Consider the following 19,700-nt stretch of genomic DNA (forward strand, 5'->3'; position numbering starts at 1 on the left):
AGGATAGATAAATGTTCGTAGTTGTATCAGTGCCAAAAAAAATTTCAAGAGTGCAGACAAATCTTTTGGTGGTTCCAGAAGTTTATGGTCAAGTCCAAGAGCCTGATAGTTGTTGGAGAAAAAAAAACTGTTCTTAAACCTAGAGGTGCTAAATTTCAGGCTACGATTTGGCAATGAGGCCTCTTTCTGTTTTGGTACTAAGCCCCACTGTGATCCTTTTGATACAGAATCTTTGTAATGTGTATGCACGTAGATTTTTTTCCCACCATTTCTCATCGCTGGAAGGAAAGTTAGTTTCTGAATGAAGAAACCCTTCCTGATGTAAATATCATAGCTCCCCAAACCCACATCTCTTGTTCTAGATTCCAGTGAAGGAAAACAAACTTCGATCCTTTCATATGTTTGCATGGTTCATGTGAACCCCTCTCACTGTTTTGAACCCCCTCCACCCTGAGATGATAGATATTCTGTCTGAAATAAAAACGGATTATTTCTATTTTTGAAAGAATTGTCAATTTCATTTAATCTTTTATTCCTACTGCCATTGGGAACTGCTTGGTTATATAGTCATCTCAGATGTTCTCTTCACAGGCCCAACTATTTAAAGTCTCTAAGCGTAACAATGCCATAAATCTTGAGCCTGTATCAGCCCTCTGTATCTCATCAACTCCAATATAATTTCCCATCACCCATTGAGGAAAATATTGTCAGGTTCTTTTGTCCCATTATGAATTTTGATCTGGATGAGATTATTGCTTGTTTCCTGTTTCACGAGGGCCTGCATTTTCCTGACCTTTTCCCTACCCTCTGGAGTTTTTTTTTGCCATAAGTACTGATTCCAGCTTCCTTTCCTACCTCCTGCATTTCTTCATCTTTTGCAAGGTGCTGAATGTTCGAGGAGTGTTATATAAAATGGCTTGGAGCTGCAAAAAATTTATATAAATGGGCAGCTTCAACTTGGATAAACAGAAACCAAAAAGGATATATGATCATTGGAAATATGATCTTAAAAGATTCCCTGATTGCTAGAAAGGCTCATTCTTCTGCAGTGGAAAGATGTTGTCCCTCCTACGTATACACAATGATTTTTGGATTTGTTGGCATCCCTCTCTCTGGAGAAAATTAGGTGTTCAACTACTACAACAAGTATTACATTTTCTTCTCTTTGGGTTGTTTTTTCAACTATTTTCAAAATTTATAGATCAATTTCTTTTGTTTTTTTTTAAACAAATTTAGTAGTAGACGCCTGTCCAATCGCTCAGGTTGGGATTAGAAATTAGATTACCAATAGATGTTTTTTTTTAACCTTTTTTCATCTGGAACATGAATCATGCGTATCTTGTTTATCATTATTTATTATTTGTAATTCTATTTTATCTTGACCTGAACATTATATTTTGATTTTTTTTTTTCCCCCCAAAAAAACAAAGAGATTGAAAAAGAAAGGAAAATGTGAACTTAAGGGGCAGTCATAATATTTTCAGGTAGATATTCCTTTTATGTGAAGCCTTTCTGTAATCAGAATCTTTTGTCATGAAAGGTGATGTTTTTTTGAATCAGCATCATAGAGCAAACATTCATATTATAATCATTTTACAAGGTTACTATGAAAAAATAGTGGATGAAAAGTAAGGTCGTGTCTTTGGTTCATTGATTATTCAGGAATCTGATGGCAGCGGGGAATAAGCTGTCCTTGTGCTGTTGAGTGCTCGCCTTTAGGCTCCTGTACCTTTTTTACTGATGGTAGCAGAGTGAAGAGGGCCTGGGTGACGAGACTCTTTGAGGATAGAGACTTTTTATTAAGACACCACCTCATCTCGATGTCCTCGATGGAGTGGTCTGGTGCCTATGATGTCTCAGGCCGAGTTAACAACCCTCTAGAATTTATTGTTGTCCTGAGAGTTGGTGCCTCCATACCAGGCAATGATGCAACCAGCAAGAATGCTCTTCACCATACAATTGTAGAAGTTTTTGAGAGTTTTTGGTGACATACCGGTGAATCTCCTCAGACACCTCACATAGTATAGCTGCTGGCGAGCCTTCTTTGTGATTTGCATCAAGGAGAAGCCTCCAGGACCAATCCTTGGAGATGTTGACACCCAAGAATTTGAAGTTCTTGACCCTCTCCACTACTGAGCCCTCGATGAGGACTGGGTCGTGTTTCCCTGACTCCCTTCTGAAGTCCACAATCATCTCCTTGGTTTTGCTGCCGTTGAGCACAAGGTTGTTATCATTACACCATTCAACGAGCTGACCTATCTCCCTCCTGTACACTTCCTCATTATTGTTGGTGATTCTGCCAACATGATAATGCTAATTTACTTTTATTATTATCAAGGCTAATTGAATATTAGCCTTTGTCAGGGAGCTAACAGAAAGTTGTTTCAGAATTGTACAAATTTCCAATTGAGTCCCATTGTTAACATTGTAAACAGCTTTGGGATACACAATTTAGTAAAGATGTAGAGTAAAAAACCCTGGTATCTACCACCATTGGGGATTGGTAGATAAGAGAATTTTCCGCTTGATTGAGACTGCATGTTGCATGATTGGGGACCTAACAGTGAAAAGGGCTAATTTTAAACTTGCTATTGTGAGCCTATTTATATTCCAAGATTTTATTTTGCCAGGTAACAAAGGTTTTACGATATTGAGTTTGAAGAGGGTAGAATGCGGTTCAGATTTACCAGAGTAGTTCCAGGACATCAAGGATTGCATTGTGAAGACATCTTACGGAAATTATATGTATATATTTTGAATAAAGGGTGATCGAGGTGAGGTGTTCAAAATGAATTAAATAATTTGATATTCCAGATAATAAGAGACTTTTTATTGTGGGTAGTTCAAAGCAAGGTGAATCATTTCAAAATGAGAGCTCGCCATTAAAGCTATTTGACTTACTGTGTCTATTCCTGCCAAAATGAGAACTGTGGGGACTAACCCCACTCTTCAGCTCCAGGTTACTTGCTTATTATCCAAGTACTTTTCAAATAAATCTATGAGTGCTTGTCCTTAGGATTGTCAGTGCTGGACCTTGACAGCTATTGCATGAACATATTTAGACACATCTAACTCTTTCACCTGTATCTTCAATCTGATCTTTTCCATTTTTATTTTGCTGCAAAGGAAAATCTGTCCTTCCTTTCACTTTGATTTGGAGTCTCAATTTTATTCCTAGCATAAATTTTCCTCTTGGGTTCCTCTGTCAAAGAAACATTAACCTCTCCAGCTCTAACATCATCAATGTTGATCTTCTCTGAACCATCCCTTGTGCTGTTGCATACTCTAGTTGTGGCCTAACTCTTCGTACAGTTCTAGAATGATCTTCCTCCTCTTTGTGACTTGGTCACAAAGGAAAGTATCCCTTGGTTATCTTAACCATATTGAAGGCAAAATCAGAAAGAACTTTTCCACACCGAGTCCTGGGATTCTGGATTTTTTTTTTCAAATTGGTGAGACCAATTAAAAATCTATCACTGAGATTGATGGATTGTTCAGCAAGGATATTTGCAATGTGATCTAGTGGAAGGAATTAAGATGGAGTTAACAGTAAGATCTTAATACCTTTAAGGTGCTGAGGGTATGGGAGGTTGGAGCAAGAGGGCATGAGTTAAGGGTAAGGGGGCAAAACTTGAGGAGAAATATTAGGTGTCCTTTTTACTCAGCGAGTGGTGGCAGAATGGAATGATCTTCCGAATGAGATAATTGCGGCAGAGTCCCTTCTGTCATTTAAGAGAAGGTTGGATGTGTACATGGAGGTGAGGGGGTTAGAGGGTTATGGGCGGAGAACAGGAGGGTTGAGCTACTGGAGTTGTTCTATTGAACCGGTGTGGACTTGAAGGGCCGACATGGCCTGTTTCTGCTCCGAAAACGGTTATATGGAATGGCCTCTCTGATTTTAAATTTTACAGTGTTTCATTTTCTCATCTAATCCCTCCTGAAGTCATTACTAGTCAGTGGGGATCAGTTGCATTGGCACTGACTAACCTCAAAAGACCTTTATGCCCTGCAGAGTGTCATCTGGGTATCCAGTCACTAGGGAGATAGATCAACGTGATCAACATCCTACTCTGAAGAATATCCCACTCTCCTGTTCTTTGCCTAATGTGCCTTTTTTTTGGTTTTGAAAGTATTTGTTCAGTTCTCTTTTGTAATTAGTATTTGTTCCTACCATCCTTTCAGACCTAATTCCAGATCCTAATTCTCCAAATAATGTTATTTTAATCTCTCATTTTTCGACCTCTTATTTTGCAATCTTTGGATCTCAATCCTTCTGTCTCTGGAAAACATTTCAAAATCTAAATTTTTTTAAAATTTAGACTTGCAGTACGGTAACAGGCCATTTTGGCCCACATTTCCGTGCCACCCAATTAACTAACAGCCCTGGTATATTTCGAGCAGTGGGAGGAAACTGAAGCCGCTGATGCAGACCCGGGGAGAACGTACAAACCCCTTACAGACAGCGCAGGATTCGAACTCCGGTCCCAATGACTGGCGCTGTAAAGACGTTGCGCTAACCCCCACCTACTGCCCTATCAAACCTTCCCCGCCCCCCGCCCCACTTAGCAGTCTCTTTTGCAAGAAGAATCTCTGGTCTCGCCACTTAAATTAAATCACTGGTTTCTGATCTCCTGGTAAATCTCTTCCTTTCTAACACATTGATATCTTTGCTAGTGTGGTGACCTAAATTGGAGAGACACAAATATATATTTTAAAAAATGATAACCTGACAAAGCACCCAGGCCAGAAACATTAGATTCCTTTTTTTACTTTCTATGTTTTCAGCATGTTTTGTAATAACTTTGTTGCTTTGGGTTCCCCATGTATTTTTAGCACCTCACAGAGGTTTGTGAGTTGACCTTGAGGTTTCTCTGAACTGAATTCTATTTCATTGTATTATTTGGTCTTGCATTGTTCTCTCTACCAAGATAAATGACTCTGCACTCCTCTGCCTCACACCCTTGGGAATTGTGCCTCCAAAAATTATGATGTCTCCCTATGATGAAAGGATTAAATCTAGTGCTTTGGATTACAACAAGGAACTGATCTTGAATGCATTAACCCAACTTTGTTGTGCATGGCCATTCAATTGACTGTAATTTCTTTCATTACCGCCAATATGAGTTTGTTGTCACATACGTTGTGCAATGTACATATGCACCGAAATTTCAACTTGCTGCTGCCGAACAGATGCTTTCTTTATTGTAGTTGTTTTTTTTTAAATAGTATACTAAATTAAAATTTAATAAGGGACAATAAATACAAAAAATTGATAACATTCACAGTTATTTCAAGGTTAAATAACAGTGCTTGACTAAACATAAAATATCAAATAAAACTCGTGAAGATCTCAACATAAAATCCCTTTGCTGTGCTGGAAAATTTAACAGAATGGCAATCACTAAAAGAATATTTTGCAAACCCTGATGCTTCTTGGTTTTACTTTGTATTCCATGCATTTCACGCAACTACATTATGCTTCCCAAGCCAGCCTCCAGGTAGTGGAAGCTGGAGTACCACTCGTCTCACACATACTGTGAGCTCTGGAACTGAGGTCCCCCAGGTGGTGGAGACTGGCATCCCACCCCGCTCATCTTACACACTGTGAGCTCTGCTATGGCCAGCTTCTAATAACAGTGTTGCACTGGAGATAGTTGTTCCCTGACAGAGCTGGTCCTGGGGAACAGGTGAAAGCCAGTGGTGGGAGCAGAAATCCTGAGAGAGAAACAATTTTTGAACCTCACACTGACTCTGGAATATCAGGGGACTGAACTGACAACATCATGTGATTCTTGTATGACTCAAAGCACATCTTTGTAGCCATAGGGTCCAGATCCTTGTAGATACCTTCCAGACTATGTATAGCTGTTGTTCACCAATGGTACTGCCCTGCCTTTGGAGACTGGACAGTTTCTCGTGTGACTAACTTGGAACTTACCATACTAAATATTAATTTGACAAGAGCACAATATAATTCTCTTTAATAATTCACCATGCTTTCGTTGTTGCACAGGTTGAGTCAGTAAAGCACATTGATTACTTTCAATTGGATTCTTGACTATTTCAACAGCATTTAAGAGTGGTGAGAGCTCCACCAGTTTGCTCCCAGACCCAGGAATGTTGGGAAGAACTGGTATTCTGTGTTTGCGCAGAATGGTCAGAGAATTAGTAGGCTGACTTCAACAGGGTGTAAAAACAGACCAGCAATTCATTAGCCTATTTTATGTTAGTTTGACACGTACTTTGCTCCCACTGGGTTAAGTGCAATGTGAATATATTGCAAAATCTTAATTTGTTCCTTCTGTTAAGACTTGTTCATAGTGATTTAAAGTATCCATGTTGTTTGGTGAGGTGGTGGGGGGGGGGGGGGCGGGCAGGGGGAATCTTATTCATACTAATTTAAAGTATCCATGTGTGGTTGGGTGGGGTGGGGGGAGGAAACCTGTTAACAATACAGCTTCAGAACAAGTTAGGTTAATTTAATTGTTTTGAACAATTAATTTGAAAAGTTAAGACTTTCATTTATCTAAATCCTTGTATAATGTTAGGATACTTTCGCCTTTGCATCTAATTAAATTTTTTTCATGTGTAATCACTTGCATTGTAAGAAACACATCGGTTGTTTTGTAAGTACAGCAACATGTTAAATTACTAGGCTAATCTGTCTTCGTGATTGAACACCACCACCGAAACATGGGCAAACTCTTCTGCTTTGGGAAGGTACATCACTGGGTTTCTTGCCTCCATCTGAGACAGCAAATAGTTAAAGTGGTTCGTCAAACAAAACACCACTTTCCAATGGTTCACAACTTCCTCGGCATTTCACTGGAGAATTAGTTCTGATTATGCATTCTAAACATAGAACTAATCGGAGGAACTCAGCGGATTGAGCAGCATCAGCCAGGGTGGGGGGGGGGGGGGAGAGAAAGAATGGTCTGTAGTTGTGTGTGTGCACGCGAGCACCACGAAAAGAACTGAGACAGCAGGCTGTGAACTCATTAAGCTCAACTAGTTTACTTTGAGTTTCTTGCTGTAGCCTTTAAGATCCTCTTGAGCCCGCCGCTTGCATGTGGGAACTCCATCACACTGACGTGTACGTCTGTACCAAAAGAGAAGGACCAGCGGCACCATCTTTGCCGCAGCTGCTCCGCTGACCGTGCGCAACAAGCAGAGCCGGTTTGCCACTACCAATGTGTGCGCTGCCACAGGTCAATGTTTTGAGGCAAAGACTAGTTAAATATAGAAGAGATGATAATGCTAGGAAGACCAGATGGGAAGGGTAGGGTGTTACAGGGGCCCCATATAGGATTGGTGAACCAGGGTGGGGCAACATGATGGACAAGGCGCCATGATTGGTGGGTGCCAGACAGAGAGAGAGGGAAGCAAAACAAAGGGGTCATGTGGAGGAAAATTAGTCGCACGGGGTGGAGTGGATGATTGGAAACAAAGCCTGTCAGAGTTGGGATCTGATAAGAAAAGAAGGTGAGAATGGTGATGCAAAGAGAGGGGGTGAGTGGGGAAAAAGAGAACATTGTGGAGATGCAGAGGGAGAGGTTTGGAGCTGAAGAGAAAGGGGGTGGGAGGCTGTTGCATTGGAAAGGGGACAAAAAAGACTAGGACAAGAAGATTAGAAGTGCATGAGACTGAATTCCTGAAATTAGAAAATTCTTCGTTCTGTGGACTGTCCTACAGGATACAAGGTGCTGTTGGCTTAGTTTATCACCTGGACCCTAGGCTGAGTTTTCATAAAGCGCCCCCCCCCCCCCCCACCACCTTTGTTGAATAGAATTAAGTGAAATTGTTCCATTTATTAGCTATTGGGCGTGATACCTTCAAATATTCTAAATTTATCCACCACGCATGTGCTGTGAATACACCAGTTCATGGCGGGTGTCATGGGGGGGTGGCATTTCCCCCTCCCCAATGAGTTATTGTGCCCCCCCCAACCAACCCGCAGGCCAAAAGGGCAGGGCACAGCCCCGTGCAGACGCCCGTGGAATATCATGGAGCTTGCCCTGGTTCCTTGCCCCCATCTGGTGGCTGCCGGTCAGGATGTTGGAGAACACCATGCATGCTCGCGTGGACTTTCTGGGTATTTCTGGTGCCTGTGAAATTGGCCACATCACAGTTCTGTAATGTTCACCCCAGTCTCTTTTCAAAAGAACAAGTGGCCCAGGTTTCCGGAGTCTGCTTTGGAATTTTTGAGCCATGATTGGCAGGTGGCCTCAGGACTAAAGCGAGCCCATATTGACAAGTGTTTACAATGGTGAACTAGTGGTTGTGACAGGCCACCTTACCTTCGGGGAGGGGAGGGGTGGGTGCCTAGGCTTCAGCCTCATGGTTAATCTGCCACTGGCAGTGGAGAATGCTCAGAACAGACATGTCAATGTGAGAAAGGGAGTTGTAGCCAGAGCTCAGATGGCCATTACAAATGGATTCTGTGCATAACAGTCCCCAAGCCTGCATTTGGTCTCTCCAAAATAGAGGAGACTACATCGGAAGCACTGAATGTGGTAGATGAGGTTAGAGGAGGTGTACAAGAATGTTTGCCTCATGTGGAAGTAATATTTGGAACCCAGCGCATACTATGATTCTCACCTCTTGTCAGACCCCAGCATGGGCAGCCCTTAGCCACTTTCAGGTGGCCAGAATACTCGACTGTAAAGCCGCCTATTCTACCCCAATGCGGCTGTCGAGGGAAACCACCTGAAAGTGGAGAACCCGGCCAGGAGGAGCACTTACCTCACCCTCCTCCTGTAGGTATAATCTCCGGCTCTGAGAATCCCCCGTTGGACCTGAAAGCAGCAATGGGACTGCAGCCACAGTCCACAGGAGCCGGCGTTCGCTCGGACACAGCTCTCCTTCAGCCCGACATGTTCAGGTGACAGAAAGGTGTCTTCTCCGCGGCCACCTGAACATCCCAGCTGCACTCCCGCAACAGCCGGGTCTGCCAGCGCATTATCTGTGACCGAGCACCTGAAAGCAGCTTTTGTCTCTAATCACCACCCCTCTCAACGTGACTAGTCTTCCTCCCTTTGACCCCTTTGCTTTTTCTTCCCTTTCCTTGTCTGGTATCTGCCACTCCATTGCCTGTGTCCATCATGTTTCACCCCTCCCAGTTTTGCATGGGCTTTCATTCCACTCCTTCCATCCATCCTTTTTGCATTGGCTTCTCTTCTACAGTTAACCAGTCTTGATAAAGCTTTTCAGCTTCAAATGTCAATCATTCTATTTTTTTCACCACAAATGCTCCTTGACCCATCTGTAGTCACCTGTGTGTCTCTAGATTATGCATTACTGGTTCGGTGAACTAAACCAATTACTTCTACAGTTTTCTTCTTGATATCTTGTAATGTGGATTAAGTCCAGGTGTGAAATTTTTGTGGGAAATGAAACTCAATTACAGGCTGTTAATTTTATAAAATGAATGCATAAGATGTCCTCCTCATAATGTAGATAAACTCCGTATTGTTTGGTTCTCCGTTGAAAAGATTAAGCATACCTGTATGGCTTGATCCCGTTAATCAGGGGGGGGAAAAGAGTCTGTTATGTTTTTTTTTAACAGAGGACTTGCATTATTTTTTTTCTGTCCTTCCCGGAATGGCCAATCACACAGGAACAACCAAAACTCCAAATATCTGTATCAGTCCGTACAATACCTGATGTACGGTATTTTTGAAGGCAGTTCCGTTTCGACGGCAGGCGATCTGTGAAAATTAGTAGGGGTCGAGGAGGTAAAATACCAGAGTGGGAATGAGTCCTTATTCCCATTCCGATCTTTTTACACAGACTGCGTTCCTGGAAATTGGGAATTATTTCCTGGAACGCAGCGACTGTGCTTTCTTTAAAAAAGACATAAATATTAGGTGGGAAGAAGGTGTTCTTTCTATTCTCTCTCCAAGTTTCTAAACATTTAAAGGACTTTCAGCGGATTGTATGATGTTTATGCAGGAAACGACGTATTCATATTTTGCAGAATACAAAGGTGACTTTGGTAAAGAAGGAACTGCAGCAGAAACTGCCTGCAGCATGCAATGGGCAGCATGGTGCCTTAGTTCTCAGAGCAGGCTGATCCAGGGGAACTGAGCTTGCCAGAAATGTCCTCGTTGTGATCATGCTTCTCCTTTAAAACATGGGGGCGGTTGGAAAAAGACAGTAGAGCTTTCTTGCACTTTAACCACAGTGGTAAAGGAATTGCAGGGAGGGGCAAAGTTAAATAGCATCAATTGCTTGTATACTTTGGTTTATTTCTGGGCGTGAGCCCACCCTGCTTGTTGATCAAAAATGTTTTTAAAAAAAAAACTTGGACATTATCATTACTGAATGCCAATCGTGTCTGTACCCAAGCAAATCCGGTCGCACACTTGATCATCTTTTGTGCTTCAGGTCATGTTGTAATGTTAGCAATGTTTCTCGATGATTTTAGACCAGACCAGCCCACCAATCAATAACAGGCCTGACAGCTAGCAGCAAGCTAGTGCTTGCCTCTTTAACCCATTTTTGAGTAAAGTTCCTGCCTTCCCACAACCACTACGGGATTACCCACTTCTTTGAAATAAAACTCCAACCGTGCCAGAATAAGTTTTTAAAAAGAAAAGCATTTCGGACTGCGGCCTGGGATTGTAGATTTTCTGCCTTTTTTTTTAATAAAGCTCTGAAAGAAAAGGCTTCCTTGTGTTAAAGGGTGTTTCTGCATTGACTGGGAGGAGTCACTGAGACTCGACAGTAAAAGAATCCCAAATTAACCCCAGTGGAGATGCAATCATTAACACGCAAGGTGCTGCCAGGGAGGAGTTACTGAACCTTATAGTGCAAGAAACCTGAATTGGTACCAGAAAAGAAAGGTTGTCTTTTTTCCTTTTGGGTGCCTGAGGAGTTTTGTCATGTTTTTAAGTTAGCGTCAATTTGTGTCTGTTAATATAGCTTCCTCGCACTGTCAGGTACAATTAAACTCCTCTGGCTGGTTCACGATGATGTCTTCGTCCATGTTATTGAAACAGAAATATTACAAAAAGAACAACTGCAAAAACCAGCAAGGAAAGCGAAATGTCAATCGTAAAATGTAAGTAGTTTTGTTTTTACATTTCTCTGCTCTCAAATGTTACTTCCTACTCCAATCGCGTCAGGTGACCTATTCAAGGCACTTTCTCAGGCTTGCTTTCCAATCAGCCAGGAATAGATCTGTGGTGTGACTTTGCATTTCTGTACCTTCCCTCTCACCTGCCTCTGTTTGAGGGAGCACCACGACATGAGCTCCCAGTCTCCGTTCCTTTCCACTGAAATTCTTGGGCATTCCTTCTCACTGTTAACTCGGCCTTGTCTGGTTCTCCTTCTGCAGTAATGTTTTCTACACCTGACTGGATTCCTTTTAAACTAACTTTTGTTTACTGCTCTTTGGTTTATGCATGTTTAAATGGCAGCTGGTGGACTGTTTTGCATTTGATATATGATGTTGCATAAGATTTTGGGTTGCAAATATTTATAAATTTCTTTGGGTGTATTGTGAGCTTCTGCCCAGGATGTGTATAGTTTAATTTGGCTTATGCATACATTGGGCTGAAATTAAAATTCTCTTCTGGAATCTCATGTTAAACATGATGTTAAACTGATCTAATGGTTTAGAGAATAAGTTCTCAATGTGTGTTGATTTTTTTACCTCAAATTGTTGGCTTTTATATCAAAGGGAAAAGGTCCCACTTGGTTAACAGTAAAGATGTCTTATAAAAGCATTAATCCTGTTTCCACACAGAACAGGTTACAGTGACCTTCCTGGCTGTATGACAGTGGTTTTGGTGAGCAAGTTCAGCATTTATGTATTATTTGAACTTTTAGTTCAGGAGATCAAGTGTGGAGCTAAGCCAAAAATACAAGGTTGAAGAGGAGGAATCGGCTAAGGATTCCCTCTCTTGATTGCCCTTCACTAACTCTGGCCGTGGTTGTGGTGTAGGGTGGAGCCATTTATCTAATGCCACCCTCACAGTAAGTCTGCTAAAGGATGGTAAATGGTCCAAGAGCATAGATGACACCAGCAAAACTGGTTTAGCTATTACTGATATTTCACAGTACAATTGAGGAGCCATGTTAACCACAGTACAGCCTCCTAACTTTTCTTTCACCTCTTCCTCTTTCCCCCACCCCCACACGGATAATTTGGCTACACCAGGCAGTTAAACCAGGAACTTCATCTGCCAAAAAAAACTTGAAGTACGCCCCTTTAAAGAGTGAGCACAGCAACTGCCACTTAATGCAAAAGACCCACGCAGAAATGACAAATTAAATATAGAGAAGGAAGGGCAGAGAATAAATGTATGGATGAAAAGTAATGTGGCTGATTTGGGTGGGGTTACAGATACTAAGGGGCGATACCATTGGCACGCAATGCTGAATTATGGCATATTGCAACATTGGTGCATTTGCATTCTTTTGTGTTATCAACCTTTTATAAACACAGTGCACTTTATCCTTTGATATATCTGTATTACTAAAACCATATTGCTTGTAAACCGAGTCCGACTTCCATGTCATTTTTAATATATTTATATATATTTCCCTCTGGTGACTTTCTGCCAGATCCGAGTGGCCGTCTCCACTTTTGGGTCTGCTCTTCTCAAATTGTTGCTTTACAACCTTGAAAGAGTTGACCTTGTGCAGAGTTGGAGATAGGGACAATGAACTGGAACTTTGAAGAGGAGATCACCATGGTGATGTTACCTTTCCAGTTCCTTTGCATTTTGCAAGATCCTGCGAACAGCACTGAAGTAAATGATCAGATGATCTGCTTCTCCTGTTGGTGCAGGATAAATATTGCCCAAGATGTCAGAAGGAAAAGTTCCCCTGCTCTTCTCCATGTCATGCCTGGGATCTTTCGTAACCACCGGAAAGAGCACTCTTGTCCTTCCATATTATCATACATGTATGAAAACATGGCACACCTCCTTGGTATCATACTGAAAATGTCAGCCAAGATTAGACACTTAAATTTCAAGTGATTAGATCTGACCACCTTCTAAAATTGGAGACGAGAGCCTCCACTAAATCTCAGCTGACTTTATATTAAAAAAATTTGGTGCCCTAAACCTTTCTTAGTTGGTTTTGGCATGGAAAAACATGGTTTAATATTTCCCTACATGATGACCCAAATCAATTCTGTACTAGTCCACCATCCTTCTGGGGCATCACTGGATTAATTAACATTCGTGTCAATTGTTAACAGGCACTTTGAAATATGGAGATTACCTGCTCTTAGAACATAGAAAATTACAGCACAGTACAAGCCCTTTGGCCCACAATGTTGTCCCAGTCTATGTAAAACTATTCCACAACAATCCAATCATTCCCTACCTTATGCCCTCTATCCAAGAGTCTTTTGAATGTCCCTATTGTATCTGCCTCCATCCCCCACCCATCACAACCAGGCTCCCACCACTCTCTGAGGACAAACCACCTCTGACATCTCCCCTAAGCTTCCCTCCACTTGCCTTAAACCAATATCCTCTAGTGTTTGCTATTGTTGCTCCAGAGAAAGGACGCTGGCTATCCACCCTATCTAGGTCCCTCATAATAAGACATAGGAGAAGAAATAGCCTAATCAGTCCATCAATTCTGCCCTCCCATTCAATCATGAGCTGATGGTCCATTTTCTCACTGAGCCTGCAGTCCCCAGCCTTCTCTCCATAACCTTCAATGCCCTTCCTGATCAAGAACCTATCAATCTCTACCTTAAATACACCCATTGACCTGGCCTTTACAATCACCTGTGGCAACAAATTCCACATATTTGCCACCTTCTGGCTGAAGAAATTCCAACACATCTCTATTCTAAGCGGACACCCATTAATTCTGAAGTTGTGCCCTCTTGTCCTTGACTCTCCCATCATGGATAACAACTTTTCTACATCTGCTTTGTGCAGGCCTTTCAACATTCAAAATGGTTCAGTAGATTCCCCCACACCTCTACAATTATCCTAAATTCCAAAGTGAACAGGCCTGGAGCTGTCAAATACTCCTTGTATGATAACCCTTTCTCAGAATCATCCTTGTGAACCTTCTCTGAACCCTCACCAACATCCACATATCATTTCTTTTAAAATGAGGTGCCCAAACCTGCTCACAATACTCCAAGTGAGGTCTCGCCGGCGTCTTGTAAAGTCTCAACACCACATCCCTGCTCTTGTCTTCTATTCCCCTTGAAGTGAACGCAAGCATTGCATTTACCTTCTTCACCACTGACTTAACATGCACGTTTACCTTCAGATTATCTTGCACAAGGGCTCCCAGGTCCCTTTTACATCTGGGTATTTTCCATTTTCTCTCTATTTAAAAAATATAGTCTGCCTGATTATATTTTCTACTAAAATGCATGATTGCACACTTTCATTTGCCACTTCTCTTCCCATTCTTGTAATCTGTCCAAGTCCTTCTGCAGCCTCCCTCTTTCCTCAACACTACCTGTAACTCTTGTATGCCTCTTAGTCAACTTCCATCCTTCATCGCTCCCAAGAGAAAACCTCTGTCAACATATTCTCCAATCCAGGCAACATTCTGGTAAATCTCACCCACTCCAAAACAGCTGCATCCTTCTTGTAATGAGGCGACTAGAACTGAGCACATTTCTTCAAGTGTGGTCTCAGCAGATTTGTGCAGTGCTGTACTATTACCTCCTGGCTCTTGAACTCATTGCCTTGATTAAGGAAGGCCAACATACCGTACAGCTTCTTTACCCCTCTATCAATGTGTGACAACCAACTATGGACTTCGACCTTAAAATCTCTCTGTTCCATCACATTGTTAAGGGTTCTAAAAGTAATTCTGATCCAGAAACTGGTGGCAATTTTTAGTGCAACTTTGTAAATTGCAGTGCTCTTTCAAAATTGCATTGTCTTAAGCTATCTGATATGCCGTTCCAGACTGAAAAAAACAGTATTTCCATAACATCTACAATATGACCATTTAAATCAGCCATTTTCAACCTTTATTCACCCCATGGTCTTCCTTGGTCTCTATAAAGTTTATAGCCCTCCTTCCAGTGAAGCAGTCAAGTTTTGGTTTCTTCCATACTTCTCTCTTACTGACTACATTAAAAAAAAACCTAAAAAATATTTGTGTTATGTGAGGTGAAAGGAAAACCAGGCTTTTTTTTTACTTAAATGTGCTGTGTTTCCCCCCCCCCCCACCCCACCCTCGGGGGGGGGGGGGGGGTGGTTTGTAGGGCCCGAATGAGAATGCTTAGACTGATTTGCTTCAGTCTTGTGAACCTTCTTTGTATTTCAGCTTGGGTCCATTTGCTTTTTATGACATCTGTTGAATTTTCTTTTGTGAGTTCCCTTTTCCTCTGATTTGCTGGAGGTTCTAGCAGCCCCCAGCTGCACAACTATGTGCACACCTCATCTTCATCTATGGTCCATGCAATGGCATTCTTTATAATGAGATCACAGTTGGAACATGGGCAAGGCTATATATGTTGCCCTTAGTTGTTCGCAAGAAGAAGGAGATGGTCCACATTCTCACAACACCACGAAGTTCTTGGGAGTGGTTTCATGCAAACACTTGTACCACATCTGGCCATAGAAACATGAAGGCGGACAGCATGGAAATGGGCCCTTTGGCCCACGGAGTATGCCAACCTTCAACTTCCTGTGTGCATTGACCTTTCATTGATTTGTTTTTTATATATACACATATATATATATATATATATATATATATATATATCTTCAAAGATCTTCGTGTTAGGGCCATTTTACAGTGACCAATTAACCTATCTGCTTGCGTGGGTTAGGGGCATGAGAGCACATGGAGGTCTTAGAGAGAATATGCGAATTGCACACATGGGACCTGAGGTCAGGATTGAGCCCAGAAACTCCAATTCCAAGGCAGCAACTCTTCCCACTGTACCAGTGTACTATCCAGTATGCGAGGACCCATATTTGTGGGGACGCACTTATATATGGCCGGTCTGAATACGAACTTCCATTCAGAGTGAACCATTTGGAGTTTCTTCAACAGCAATCTGACAGCTTGAATTACCTCAACTCATTCAAATTTTCTATTTCTGGGCATTTTAAACCAAATTCAATTTTTAAATTTCAATATCTAACCTGAGCTTCCATTTCTCTGGATTCCTCCTCTAGGCATCTTTATTAGGAGCCTGCGTGAATGTAGTTTGACAAAATTATTTTTGCCTCATTCAAACCTCCAAGGATCAAGGCAGTAAAGATTCAATGCACCCTATCAATAATTACACTCACACATTTACCTTTGCTGAAGACTGTGTTCAGACACCTTTATATTTCTTTGAATTCCATCATGTTACCTCAGACATTCCAACTAATGTACTCGGCAATGAGTGTCTCTGTGTACGGCTCCTCGATTATTAACACTTGGTTTATGAATTTGTAACACCGTTGACTCCAATGGTAGCTCTTTGTTTAGGAATCCATTTTTCACCATAACCGTGGCACACCACTCTCTATTGTTAGGGACGTGTACACTGAAGAGAACACACCTACTATGTCTTTCACCTACCTATTTTGATTTACAAAATCCTGCTAACAAAAGAATGCATTCCTGACCTAAATCAAGGAATTACTTACAAAAAAGGCAAATCATAGAACTACTTTTCTCATTAACCAGCCGCAATAAAAATTTAACAGTGAGTGAAAGGTGCTTAGTCACTTGCACACTCCACTCTGAATCAGAAGGTTGAGAGCTTGTGTTCTACCTGAGAGGCTTCACATTCCAGATTAGGTGTGTTCGACAGAAGTCATAAAAGATTCCATTGGATCTTCATTGATATTCTTCTCATTACCCTAAATAATATTAATTCATCAGGAGTGCAAATCGAAAGTCTACAGAAGCTGTGATTACAGTAAAAACACAGAAATGCTGGAAGAACTCAGCAGGTCTGGCAACTTCCATTCAAGATCAAGATATATAACCGATGTTTTGGGTTCTGGCCTGAAACATCAATTATGTAACTTTTACTTCCTATGGGGCGCTGTGAGACCAGCTGAGTTCCTTCAGTGGTTTTAATATTAATCTGTCAACCTACGTTATTGGAATAAGTTATTTCATTATTATCACTCTCATTTTTGTGAGCCTATTTTGCACAAATGGGCTCCATTTTTTTAAATATTACAAAAGCAACAATACTTAATAGAGAACTTCGTAGGCTGCCAGTGATTATCTGACACACATGAATCGTGAAAAAACTTGTATATATGTAAATATTCCTTTATTCTAACACTTGACACCAGCTTTTCCTTGATTAATGTGAATGTAGTACACCTCCTAAAATGAGACTGGTCCATTCATCAATGTTGATGATACTCCATTGCTGCAGCATTCATGGCTAATGTTTTATTCTTTGTCCTATAGTAAAACCCCTGTTATCTAGAATTCGAGCAGCTTCAAGCAACCAGCTAAAAAAAAATTGCGGACAATAAATACATGTAATAGTCGATACCATGTAAAAATCAACCTCTACTGGCCCCCAAATTTTGTAATTTTGTATCGCATGCAAAAGTCCACCCACCCTCCTCCCCCCACCATTTTTGGCCCTGGCTGCCCTTCCATCCAAGCTCACGATGCCCTGACTGTGGTCTCTTGCCTAGGCCACTCTCTCACTGGAGCTCCTGATGACCCTCGCCTCGGTCGTCTGCTCATCCCGTCTCTCAATGCCTCAACCGTAGAAGCGCCTAGGTCCCACCCGTCCACCCATCCGAGCTCCTGGTGCCCTGAACGGGTACATACCACCCGAACCCAGCCTCTCACCCATCCAAGCTCTCAGCACCTTGAAGGTACATACCCTGGTCAAAAGCAGTGTGCATTTAATAGTCGACCCCCTAAATTTTACCCTAAAAATTGGCCCACAAAATTTGACTTATGTATGATAGGTTAAAAAAAAGTTTAAAATTGGTGTCCCTAGCTATCCGTTCACCTATCCACGCAATACGCAATCTGAAGCAGTGGAAAATTCACTTATCCAGCATCAACTAATCCCCGTAGGTATGACACTGGGGGTTTTAACTGTACATCGAACCTAAAGTACATAGTATTTTCCTAACTAGATGGATTGGTGGGATGAGGAGACACTAAATATAGAGATTTTTCAGTAAATCGCACTTCTACTCCTCTTGGCTGGTATATGGTTGAAGCTATTCTATTGTGATTGAGCTTAAAGCAAAAGCTTTATGGTTAAAATACTCAGGTTAAAAAGATCTGTCATTCTGTTAATTTTTTTTCCTTTGGCTCTATTAAGACAGTCATTGGTAGCTAGTGGGCTCCAGGATGCTGCAAGCAGCCCAGCAGCCTTACAGGAGGGGCCTCTCACAAGGAGGTTGAAGGTTATAATGCCATCACTTTGCAACCACATTTAAATCAAATCTTTATCAGCCAGATTCAAATGTATCAATAGTGGTAGGTAATGGTTTGCAGTGCACAGCCTAAAAAGATGGAGGCAACTGGTTCAGTAGTAATTTTCAGGAGTTTGGAGAGAGTGTGGCTGGAGTGGGTGAATGGCTCCAGCTGCCAATATATGCACAATTCTCATCTCCTCCAATGCCTCATTAGTTTCCCCCCCTTGCTCTCAGTCCTATGCTGCTTGGATCTTTGCATTACTCCGTTCTGGCCTATTGTATATTCCTAATCTTTATCACGCCAACATTAGTTGCTCAGCATTCATCTTTTTTAGGCCCTGGAGGAACCCTACTGTAAAATCCCATGTTTCTGAGATCCTCTTTAAATCTCCGCTCTTTTAGCCTGCTTGTTACTTTCCCTGACATCTCCTTGTATGAGACACCTTGCTATATATAAACAGTTGGATTAGTTGGCCTACTAGCGTTGTATAATAGCTTCACAGCATCGCTTATAGCAGCTGATTGATTTTTGAGATATCCTGGCCTTGCATTTGTGTATGTGTGTATTATTAGCATGTTATCGGTCAACCAGTCATTACCAGGAAGTGATATGGTATTTCCCATTAAGGTCAAAGGGCAGTACTGTTGAATGATTGGGTGGGGGGGTTGGTGGGTGATAACTAATTTCAACAATCCTGGAGGATCAAGAAATTAAAGATTAATCTCTTCACTGGGGGTGGAAACAAAAGATTGCATTTTTCTCTAAAGATTTTATTTATTAAAGTATTGTAGGTGTGGAGTGAAAGATTGTTTAATCCTATACAAGTTCAGGTTGAAAGTCATTGAGAAAACACCAGAGATATGTTTTTGTAAACCCTTAAATTGGGACTAGGGATGTAAATCCAAATATAATATAGAAATCTTTATTCAGTCATATTGGTTGATTTTTTTTTTGCCATGAAGTAATTATGGTGTATTGCATTTGGACAGTTTTGCATCATTTTTTAAAAAACATAGCTCCCTTTTGGGCTTTTTTTTCTGGAGAAATATAAAAGGGGTGGTTCGAATGAGGGAGAAGGATGCTGACCCTGCAGTTTTTAAAAAGCACACAGACCAAAGAACAGAGACCTAGGGGCTCAAATGCATAGTTTCCCTGCTGACACAAGTAGAAAAGGTGGTGAGGAAAGTGTTCGGAACGCTTGCCTTCATCAGTCAGGGTGCTGAATCTGCGATTTGGGACGTCATGTTTCAGCTGTGTGGGGCATTGGCGAGACCATTCCTGGATTGGGGAGTTCTGATATAAGACGGATGTGACTAAGCTGGAGAACGTTAAATAAAGATTTA

At 41.6% G+C, this 19,700-nt stretch overlaps 1 protein-coding gene across 7 annotated transcripts in view; it reads left to right on the forward strand.

The window, feature by feature from the left end:
• LOC138758911 (zinc finger and BTB domain-containing protein 7A-like) overlaps nt 1-19,700 on the forward strand; it is a 167,689-nt gene that overhangs the window by 36,834 nt on the left and 111,155 nt on the right. For 4 of the 7 annotated variants that reach the window (XM_069928510.1, XM_069928507.1, XM_069928508.1 and 1 more), the window contains one exon: nt 10,941-11,062. The exons of 2 other annotated variants lie outside the window; for them this stretch is intronic. In XM_069928510.1, coding sequence (XP_069784611.1) covers nt 10,971-11,062 — 92 coding nt within the window. In that variant the 5' untranslated portion in view covers nt 10,941-10,970. Of the gene's footprint in view, nt 1-10,923; nt 11,063-19,700 lie in introns of all 7 variants that reach the window. One more of the 7 variants, XM_069928509.1, reaches the window with a different exon arrangement.

Source organism: Narcine bancroftii, chromosome 3, assembly GCF_036971445.1.
Source record: "Narcine bancroftii isolate sNarBan1 chromosome 3, sNarBan1.hap1, whole genome shotgun sequence".
NCBI classification, from domain to species: Eukaryota; Metazoa; Chordata; class Chondrichthyes; order Torpediniformes; family Narcinidae; genus Narcine; species Narcine bancroftii.